General features: G+C 55.8%; 1 protein-coding gene across 1 annotated transcript in view; it reads left to right on the forward strand.

Moving 5' to 3' along the window:
• Nucleotides 1-10,247, forward strand: part of DOCK2 (dedicator of cytokinesis 2) — a 330,536-nt gene extending 320,289 nt beyond the window's left edge. Inside the window, exons 46-52 of the mRNA XM_087816193.1 lie at nucleotides 445-528; nucleotides 3,536-3,673; nucleotides 5,015-5,142; nucleotides 5,915-6,086; nucleotides 7,037-7,157; nucleotides 8,639-8,781; nucleotides 9,657-10,247. Coding sequence (XP_087672319.1) covers nucleotides 445-528; nucleotides 3,536-3,673; nucleotides 5,015-5,142; nucleotides 5,915-6,086; nucleotides 7,037-7,157; nucleotides 8,639-8,781; nucleotides 9,657-9,716 — 846 coding nt within the window. The 3' untranslated portion in view covers nucleotides 9,717-10,247. The remainder of the gene's footprint in view (nucleotides 1-444; nucleotides 529-3,535; nucleotides 3,674-5,014; nucleotides 5,143-5,914; nucleotides 6,087-7,036; nucleotides 7,158-8,638; nucleotides 8,782-9,656) is intronic.
• The last annotated feature ends 511 nt before the right edge of the window (nucleotides 10,248-10,758 follow it).

Genomic DNA, 10,758 nt, shown 5'->3' on the forward strand with positions numbered 1-10,758 from the left:
AGCTGGGGGCGCCAGGATCGCACACAGTGAGGGAGGTGGTGAGCTGGGGGCAATGCCCTCGAACTTAAACATAAATCAGAATCCTGGCAGAGCTTTTTAACTGACACAGGTGCCCCCCCACCCAGGCTCTGATTCAGTAGGTGTGGGTGGGGCCCGAGAGCTCACACCTCTAACCAAAGTTCCCAGGTGACGTGCTGATGCTGCTGATCCGGGGACCCCGCTTTGAGAACCACCCCCTTGAGCTTTGTGGCCCATTCCCAGTGGGCACTGATCTGAGCCTCCAAGAAGAGGAAATGGTGTAGGTCACTATGTCCCTGCCCATCAATACTTGTGACCTCATTGATGCCCCTCTCAAGTGGAATCCCTTCTCAGTGCCAGAGAGGTGGGTTAGGGGGTCCATGCCAGATGAACAGAAAACCCCCAAAACCCGTCTGTCCTCCCCAGGCCTTCTTCACTGAGGAGTACACCAGGGACCACCCTGAGGACCAAGACAAGCTGAGCCGCCTCAAGGACCTGATTGCATGGCAGGTAAAGCAGAACTGGACCCAGGACCCTGCACTCCCTCCTGTCTTCCCCACTTCCCTCCCCATACACCTCCCCTCAGCTAGCCTCTGGCTGCCCGTGGCCCAATTTTAATGTCCTGCTGTCCTTTGGCTTTCAGCCCTTCTCCTGACACTTAATTTCACCTGAGCAGGCCCACCCTGAAACCTGGATTTGGGCCACTGCACCCCTGGGGTGCTGCCTCGGGGCCAGGCAGCGATGCTGTGCAGCCTCTTGCTAAGACTGCTGTATGGGTTGTTGAATTCAGAAGCCAGCTTCTACGGGCAGGACTGAAATGAAAGCCAGGCCCCCACACGCCCATCACCACCTTGCCCACACACCCGGCACACGCCAGTCAGATAAGAGAAGACTTCAGGCCCCATTCCGCTTGCCTCACCTGCATCGCCCCCTCCTCGCACCCCATCCCTTCCCTCCCTGCTCTGCTTCCTTCTCACCCTTCTGTGCATCCGCCTTTCTCCCTCCCTCAGAAGTTCTTTGCTCCCCCCGCCTTTCGCCTCCTTCTGTACCCCATCTACTCCTCTCTCTGCTTCCCTGCTCCTCCCCTCCTCTCTGTGGCTCTCTCTCTGGTGTTTTCTCTCCCTCCTTCTCTCTCCCCTTCTCTCCCACTCCCTAGAGAAGGAAGACCCACCAGACCCCTCCCCCAGAGGTTTTAAAGGACCAGGCTCCTCCAGGACCGCTGCAGCCCCCTCCTTAAACGCCTCTCTGCCCTCAGGTGCCACCCGGCACCCGGCACCCTGCTGACACTGCTGGTGGGGGTGTGCTCCGAGGGCACTGAGCTGGAGGACAGCGAGCCCGGGGGCAGGGCAGAGCCTGCAGCTGCCTGTCCACCCCCCTTCTTACCAATCAAGGTGCAGAGTAAAGCAGCCACTGTGGTGGGGAGTGTTTGTTACTCTAGGGAAATCAGGGAGTGAGAAACGCTGGGTTCAGCCTCTTTTCTTAAAATAAGATTCCTAATTCAGGTCCTTCTCTGCCTCTGCCGATTTATGCAAAGTGGGGCTTGAAAAGGGGCAAACACCAGGCAGCTGCTCAGAAGGGCTCCCCTAAATGCATTGTGTGTGTCTGGAATTTTCTCTCCCTTCTTATCTGTGCCACCTGTGAAACCCAAACATCCCCAAGGCCCCAGCCCTCCGAGGTCATCATGACCTTTCTTACTCAAATAATGATGTTCCTTCTCTCCCCTCCCCCAGCTTGGGAAGCAGCAAGGCCAGGCTCTGATTAGTTTCCTTCCTCTGATAATCCTGGGGGGCCCCAGGGTGAGCTAACATGTCACACAAATTTGTTTGGTTGTTGGGTGTCATTCTCAGTCCATATCACTGCCTGGGTCTCTCCCCTGGCACCATTTACACCTGGTAATGGATTCTCTGCGCTGTGTCCACCGCACCCGAAGCCTGGAGCGCAGACTCCCAGCACAGCTACAGCTAGTGCCAGGCTGTGCCTTCTAAGGACGTGTTAGCTAATGGAGAGGCACTGCAAAGGAATAAGGAGACTTTGGAAGCATAGAGAAGATGGCTTCTAAGAGCGCTTAGCTTTAAAAAAACCCAAAAAAGTGGTGAGGTAGGCCTCTTCAGACAGCGCCCCTAGTGTCCGCCCTCTCCCTAGCTGGTCCCCCACCTCACCTGGCCACCAGGCTAGAGTCCCACTCGACTAGGAAACCGGGATTGCTCTGGGCCATGCCCCTCTCACCCAGAGTCCAGGTACCTAACTCCCCTACTATGGGCACCTACACTCAAAAGATGTCATCCTGCTCGTGGGAAAGGCAGCCCTTTTACATTATCACCCACAGCAAATTAGCTCTCCCTGGTCCACCCCATTCCCATCCTTCTTACAGCTTATATTCCTGAGTCCCCCCCGAGTGCCGGCCACAGAAACACAGCACTGGACAAAACCGGGCCTGCTGCCTCTTAATTATGGATGGTCAGATTAACTGCTCTTGCCACAGCCTCTCCACCCCTCCCTCTGTGCTCGGTCTCTCGACCCCTTAGCTTTTCTGAGGTACCCAGTGCCTCCAATTCCTGAGCACCCCCTGGCTTCCCACAGGGAGACTGGCCCCTTCTGAGCACAGCAACCTCCTCTGCTCGGAGGGTCAGTGACCATCCTCCCCTGACATGCTGGGGCTCAGGTTCACAGATCCCCTAGTTCCACTGAAGTTTCGTTTCTTCTTTGCCTCCTTGTTTTGGGCAGACCCCCAAGAGGAGGCAGAAATGTCTTTATGTCACAAATCATGGAAATGTTACCTTTTTTCTTCAAAATAATCTATATTCTACCTCTTTACACCCTCATTTTGCTTCCCGGGGCCACGATACTTTCTGTGGCCAGTGTGGCTCAGCTGCTGTCTTGGTATCTACCCTTTAGACAGTGCCCACTGACCTGCTTTGTTGATAGGCAAGAATTTAACTCCCTCCCATCAGTCATCTCCTCCTCCCTCATCTCCTCCATCATTTCTTTAAATCCCCTGTTGGCTGGTTAAGTCCACGATATCGACTCCGTTCATTCCCAGCAGCCACGTAAGGTACAGCTGGGTGACCATGTTGTACTATGTGTCTGTGCCCGCTCCCCCATCTCCTCCCAGCCCCTCCCTTCTTCCGCCTCCCAGCTCTGACACCCACACTCTCCTCTTTTTATCGCCAAGAACTTCTCGGACAAGGCTTTGAGTCAATGCAGCAGTTTCCTCTCCTCTGGCCCACACTCCACCGTGCAGATTCCACCCGGTGGCGGAGACTTTCCAAACATATGGCCTCTGGTGGGGGGTCCAGCCCCCCTGTTGGGCAAGGGCAGCTGCAGCTCTCTCTCCCCGTCCAGAGCAAACCCCAAGGCTGCAGCTTTCCTGCCTCCCCGGGCCGGTGACCCCGTGAGAAGGTCTCAGGGGACCCAAACGCCCCGGATGTATTCTCAGCAGGGAGAGGCCTCTGTCTCTCCGTGGGCTGGATCCAAGCCGAGGCCAGGCACCAGCTCACCGCGCCCCCCCCCCCCCCAGATCCCCTTCCTGGGAGCAGGGATTAAGATCCACGAGAAGAGGGTGTCGGAAAACCTGCGGCCCTTCCACGACCGGATGGAGGAATGTTTCAAGAACCTGAAAGTGAAGGTGGAAAAGGAATATGGTGTCAGAGAGATGGTACGGAGGCCCCTGGGGGAGGGGGGGGGCGGGTGTGACAGGGCCACGGGCCAGGGGAGGATGACGACCAGCACAAAGGGACCTGCCCTTGAGAAGGACCTGAGGGACCAGCGTTGTTAATTCAGGGGAACCTCCCTGTAAACCTAACCCCTCAAAAGTCACCCTCAGACAAACACCAGTTACAAATCAGGCCCTGAGCACTCAAGGGACTGGGCTTATAATAAAAGCTACACAGATGAAGCATCTACTATGTGCCTTGTCTGACCTAAGCACATGACATCTACTAGGTCATTCAGTCCTTACTGCATGCCTGTGGGGTAGGAATGATTTTAGCCCCTTGGATCCTTCTGGAGGGCCAGAGATGTTAAGTAACTTGCCAAAGGCTGCATAGCAAGTGAGTGCAGGTCAGAATTTGCACCTAGCCCTGGTGGCCTCCAAAACCAGTGCTTTCGGCCACTAATTAGGCCATTGGGCTGGTACTCTGAGGGATGTCTTCTTTATCTTTTTCCCCAGAAAGTGAAATCATAAAGCATCAGCCCAGATGGGGAAACTGAGGCCCAGAGAGAGGCAGTGAGTTACTGCAAGTGTGTAGAGGCAAACTTGGGTCTCCTGTCTTCTGGTACAAGGGTTGCTCCTTGAGTCAGGCAGCCTCTTCCAGCCCTCCCTGCACGACACCCCAGTGCAGTGCTGATGCTGTCAGAGTTAGGTCAGCTTTCACAGGTCCTCAAGACTCCCCCTCCCAAATCAGGGCCTACCGAACGAAGAGACACACAAGGTGAGGTCTGGGAAGGTTCTGAACGCACACTGCCTGCCCTACTGGCACACGGAAGCAGGATGACCTTCCAGGAAAGCTCAACTGAGCCTCAGTGCCCAGAGTTTTTATCGCAGCTTCATGACACAGATATGATTGAATGAATCATTGGTCACATGACTGAAATCCATCTCCTGCCCACCCACCATCCCTCTAGGGAAGCTGAGGGGTGTTTCAGGCTCCAAGCCCCAGCCCTGTAATCACATCCTTTGTCTTTCTGGCCTGCACAGCCCCATCCCAGCATCTCCTCGTTAGCATAAAGGGCCACCTTGCATAACTAAGACACTCCTGTCATTGGGGAAATGGCTGGGACTGAGATCACCTCCCCTGAACCAGGATCAAGGCCAGCCAAACCCTGATTAAAGCCGCCCGCCTCTCACCCCCAGCCAGCCAGGATGCTGTTCTGCCCTGCTCTGCCCCCTAGCTCCTCCGTGCCCTGGTGGAGGAAGGGCAGCAGGAGGGGCAGGCACGGGACCCGAGCTCTAGCCTCACTGGGGCCTGGCTGCTAACCACCTGTTCTCCACCCGCAGCCCGACTTTGAGGACAGGCGAGTGGGCCGGCCCCGGTCAATGCTGCGCTCCTACAGGCAGATGTCCATCATCTCCATGGCATCCATGAACTCCGACTGCAGCACCCCCAGCAAGGCCACCGCGGAGAGGTCAGTCTCCCCCCGACACCCCCTGAGCCCCCTGCGTCCTGGCCCAGCCCGGCAAAGCTGCTCCCGCCCTTCTGTGTGAAAGCCTTTCCCATCCCATGAGGCTGCCGTCCTAGTGCGACCATCAGAGGGTCATCCAAGGCCCCAGAGGCACAGTGGCTTTTCCTGAGGACCCTGCAGGATTCTCCACAGCCTGCAGAGCTCCTCAGGGAGCCTGCTGCAGCCTAGAATCTTCTCAGCTCTGCCAGGGTCCAGTCCAGCTCCCCATCACAGAGCTCCTCCCCCTGCACCCACCCACACCTCTATCAGGGTCCCTTCCACTGTCCTGGGCCCTCTGCTCCTCCAGTCCCTACTCTGCGACTCTAATAACAGACATTGTGAATGGGACACTGTCCACGGGCCGAGTGTGCACTAAGGGTCCTCAGACCTCTTCTCCTGGTCTCCCTGCAAGGTTGCTGCCGACACCCCCATTTCCTGAAGAGGAAATAATGGCTCAGAGAGGTTCAGTGATTTGCCCGACATCTTTCAGTTAAAAAGCGGCAGCGTCTGAATTTGAATCCAGATCCATATTTTTAGTCAGTGTTCTCTTCTCACCACCAGGCTCTCTTTGTATTTTGAATGTTTTCCAGTTAAGCGAGTGGCTCCCCAAACTCTGCCAGGTTGGCTGTCCTCCCTCCCAGCCCTGTGGCAGCAGCTCAGTCAGCCTGGGTCCCTGCAGGGCGGTCCCACTGGAACTCTAACTGCAGTCCTCACTACTATCCCTCTCGCCCTTCAGCTTCGACCTGGAATTAGCACACCCCAGGATGCAGAAGGCGGAGCCGGAGGAGCCCATCTCCCCCGGGAGCACTCTGCCGGAGGTCAAGCTGCGCAGGTCCAAGAAGCGGGCCAAGCGGAGCAGCGTGGTGTTTGCGGACGAGAAGGCAGCGGCCGAGTCGGACCTGAAGCGGGTGAGCAGCAGGGGCGGGTGCCTCTCAACACCCTTAGCAAACCTACTGTGTGCCAGGCACGGCCCCCAGGGCTCCCAGACGCGGGCCCACTCAAGCCTCACTTTTGCAGGGAGGTGTTACCCAGACGGTATCTGAGGACAGGGGGGTGAAATGCTGGCTGGTGCCCATGCATCCTGGGCACAGCGGAGTCAGGATTTGAACCCAGGATGTCGGGCTACAGCCTGTGCGTCTTTTCTGCCACCACAAGGGGCTTTGTAAGGCAGGGAGATGCACCTGCTTCACCCACTAAAACGGAGAGCAGCCCTTCCATGCTGGGTGCTGAGCCAGGTGTTTCTACCTCTCCTGCCCTCTGTCCCCGGCCCCCAGCACTGTAACCACCGACATCTCAGACCCCACTGGGTTTCTCCAGGGTCGCAGAGCCCAGCCAGGATGCAGAGGTGAAGATCTCACTGCCCTGACTTGGAGACTTTTTATCTTATAAACTAGTAACAATTTAATGTGAGACTTGGTGCCACTGGGCTCACATTTTAGCTTCCCCCTGAAAGAGGTTTGTTGGAGGTGTTCTGGGAGCCTGGGAAGGAGGAGGGATGCCAGGTGAGATGCCCTCCCGTGAAGAAAGGATCCTCCACAGACTTCCCGTCAGCCTCAGAGGTGACTCCTGCCAGGGAGGTGCAAATAAGATTTCTATGTTTCACAATTCTAGGGGCATCATTCACATGATAGTCTAAGTGAGTGCCACACACCACTCCCACCCCTGCCCTGGGAGTTGTCTAGTATGCAACATGTGCGTATCATGCACAGGCACGGAATGATACGAAGTAGAGTAAGGGAACTTGGAGTGGGGTTCACAGAGCCTTGCCAAGCCCTGTTCACTAACTTCTCAGGTCCAGAGCTGCCTCATGCTAAGTCTCTGTGGCGTGTGTGTGTGTGTGTTGTGTTTGTTCATTCAGCTTTCCAGGAAGCACGAGTTCATGAGTGACACCAACCTCTCGGAGCATGCGGCAGTGCCCCCCAGGGCATCCGTCCTCTCTCAGATGAGTTTTGCCAGCCAGTCCATGCCCACCATCCCAGGTATGCACCTGCCACCATGAACACGGAGGCGTAGAGGTTGTCAGGGCCACCAGCCTGGGGGTGGAAGATGGGTATCTAGACAGCAAAGTGGGACAGACACCCTGGGGGCAGATGGCTCCTTAGAGCTGCCTTGTCCTCTGAGCTGTCCTCACACCCAGCAAGCTCTACCCAGAGCTGGGGGGAGGTCTGCTGTCACCCTGGACCTCAGGATTCACTGGAAATGCATTCCTCACACCAGGTGGCCCTGCTTTCTCAGTTAGCCAGGCCTCCCCAGGGGCCGGAAGTTGGTCCCTATATGTCCTTAAGCTCCATGTTTTCTTTTGGGACCTGGAAGGCTATTTCTGGAACTTACAAAAATTGCCACCACACCTTACAGTTGCAGAGTGTTTGATGGATGGATTCTGCCTATCTCCCTGTCACTCACTCACTCACTGTGCATTGAGGTTAGCAGCACAGAGACGACCCTTCCTGGTTTACAGAGGGGACCCTGAGCCCTAGCTGGTGACGTGGCATGCCTAAGAGCCTCCATCTGGCAAGCAGCAGTGTCTAGAGTCTGCCACTCTGTGCCAGGCTGTCTGTGCCAGGGGGTAGGCCAGAGAGGAGCAAGACAGACCAATATTGTCCCCGGGACTCGGCAGGTGAACCTCAGCCAAGATGCCTGCTGTTTCCCAAGTGCTGACCAGCGCCCAGCCCTCTGCTAACTGCTTCTCCTCATTATTTCATTTACGCCCCAATGCCCACCTATGGGGTACATGGTGTCAACAGCTCCTCTGTGTGAATGAGGAAACAGGCACTGAGAATGCCAGTCTCCTGCCTGTCATCGGCTAGTAATGCAGAGGCTGGGTTCAGACTCAGGCCCTAGACCCTGGAGCAGGCCCCTCGCACTGCCCCACACCCGGCAGATGAGCCCCCGCAAGGAGGGGTGTCTGCCTGGGCACCAAGCCCTTCAATCTTGTCCTCCAGGTGGGCCTCACAGAGCTCTGGGGGTCTGTGTTCTTCCCCCCATTTGGCCAATGTCAAAACCGAGGGTCAGAGGTAACTGATTATTCAAGTCTGTGTGGTTCCAAGCTGGGGGCATAACCACCAGCTGTCCCCACCAGCCCTGCCTTCGGGGAAAGTGAGACACCCGGGTTCTAGGTGTTGGAAGGTGAAGGTCATGTCCCCTGAGGAAGTCAGGGACATTCCTGGCCTCAGCACCCACAATGACAGCCCAGACGCCCTGCGAGGAGGCTTCAATGGGGCCAGGAGGCAGGCCTGTCACTGTCCATGGGATAGGGACAGCCTCGCCCCGAGGACAGCCTCAACAGCTCCGCCCATCGGGACACAGCCACTGCCTCCTGCCAGGCTCTTTGACCCATTCTCCCTGGATTCTGTCCCCCCGCCCCCCTCCCATCTGCCTCCCCCAGGTCTCCCTTCCTGTCCCTGGGGTGTTGCCTGTCCCCCACCTGCCCGCTCACGCCTGCTCTCCACTCCCCTTCCAGCCTTCACGCTCTCGGTGGCAGGTATGCCAGGGACAGACGATGGCAACTCGTCCCTCCGTCTCAGCCAGACCTTCCTCCCTTTCTCAGAAGGCGACAAGAAGACACTCAAACGGAAGAAAGTAAATCAGTTCTTCAAGACGATGGTGAGGACCCAGATGGTTGGGAGGACGGGGGGAGGGAGCAGGGGGAAGACGGAAGAGGGCAACAGAGAGGGGAAATGGGTGTGCGTGTGAGTGTGGGTGTGAGTGTGAATGAGTGTGTGTGGGAGAGTGTGTGTGTATATGCACACATGTGGTCACCAAGGAAGCAAGGTCTGGCCCCAAGGGTCAGGACACTGGCCCAAGTTCTATCCTGGGCCCTGGCCACTCCTCTGAGCAGGACTGACCCCAGCTTGGCTGCAGGAATGAGCCAAGGGGACATGCAGGCCCCTGACTCTGGCTCTCAGAACCCATAACCATCCTTTGCCTGGATTGCCCTTGGATGTGCCCATCAGGCAGCTGGCTTTGGAAGCTGAAAGTGCTTTTTAATTTGGGGGGAGAGTTTCTCTATTCAGCTTATATTACAAAATCCTGGTAATTGGAAGTTAATTTCCAAGCCCCAGCTATTCGAGTATCCGTCTGCTATCATTACTTAATTGGTCTTCGCTCAGGATACAGAAGGAGCCCTTGACACTTCTGATCCTCGAGGTACTTTTAAACCAGAACTCAGTACTATAACAATGTCAAGGGCACTGTGAGCAGACCCCTTGCCACTCTGACCACCTTCTACTTCTTGAGATGGTTTCGTAGGCTCCCAACCTGCCCAAGTTCACTCTGTCCATGAAGCAGCAAAGTTTGTCTGTGCTCCAACCAGTGTGCGGTCCAATGGTCTGGTCACACTCAGGGTCAGGGAGTCCCACTCTCAATGGGCTCTGGGCAGGGGTCCATTCAGGGGCCCTGTGATTGGGACTGGGGGCCCCCGCTTTGGTGCTTGTGAGAATCCCATCTCAGGGCTGTGCTGTTTCCTCTTCTCCATACAGCTGGCCAGCAAGTCTGCTGAAGACAGCAAGCATGCCCCCGACCTGTCCCCTGACATGTGAGACACGCCTGACCGGGGCTGTGCATGGGGGGCCAGGGAGAGGAGCTTCCCGAAGAAGAGAGACCATGGGCACTGATGCCTCAGCGAGCAGGGAGGCCTCCGATCGGCTGCTTTCACTCAGACAGAGGAAACAGCTGATCCTGCCCCAGGACTTCCACGGTGACAGACCCAGGAGGTGGGTGAAGATGGCCACCCTGGACCCTCAGCTGCACGAGGAACCAGTGTGAACACCTTCTCCACTGTGCTCTCCCAGCATCCTTGGCACATCTGTTTATAACCTGGATTCTTAGGTGTAAGGAGCTGTAGTCCTAGTTCATTTTCGAAGTCTAATCCTTAATAGAAGAGCCTTTTAAATATTCCTTTATTTTATTTTTGGTTAATAGTTTTGTACTTTACATTTTTTAATCACAACACCCAGCCTTTTTTCTAGCTGATATCTCCAAGTGTTGCTATTTCTCACTGGCAATAAAAATGGTTCTGTTGTGTAATTCTGAATTCAGCTGAATCTCTGAGGCCCAGGACTGGGCCAGTGGCTCCCAGAGGCCATGGGGAGGGCAGGAAGGCGCAGGGCCTGCCAAGATGTGAAGGGACCTGACTCCAACCAGTCCTACTGGCAAATTTACCCACCTCATTCCTTCCACCTCCAGGAATCTCCTCTTTGCCTCTGGGACCTTAGGTGTTGAACACTGGGGCACAGGGATGCCAGAATAGTCTTCCAGAATCTTCCTAATGTGACCTGCATGGTGGATAGTTTCATATGCCTTTCTCTACTTCTGGAAAGAGATGGCAAAACCACCCAACGAAATGCTTAAGAGTTAGGAGAAGAGAGGGCTGAGGTCCTGTGGATGGACGGCCCCACCTTTGGATCTGTCACCAGATCAGAAGTGGCGGCTTTTTCAGTTCTGACTGTCCCCAGCACAGTGTTGTAGGCATGGCAGGATTAATTCCCTAAATTTCGCTCGATAGCATCCCTAGGAGATAGGTACGACTGTTACCCAGATGGAGAAACTGAGGCACAGAGGCAGAAGGCGACCTAGATCATA

Source organism: Miniopterus natalensis, chromosome 4, assembly GCF_054644295.1.
Source record: "Miniopterus natalensis isolate mMinNat1 chromosome 4, mMinNat1.hap1, whole genome shotgun sequence".
Lineage (NCBI taxonomy): Eukaryota > Metazoa > Chordata > Mammalia > Chiroptera > Miniopteridae > Miniopterus > Miniopterus natalensis.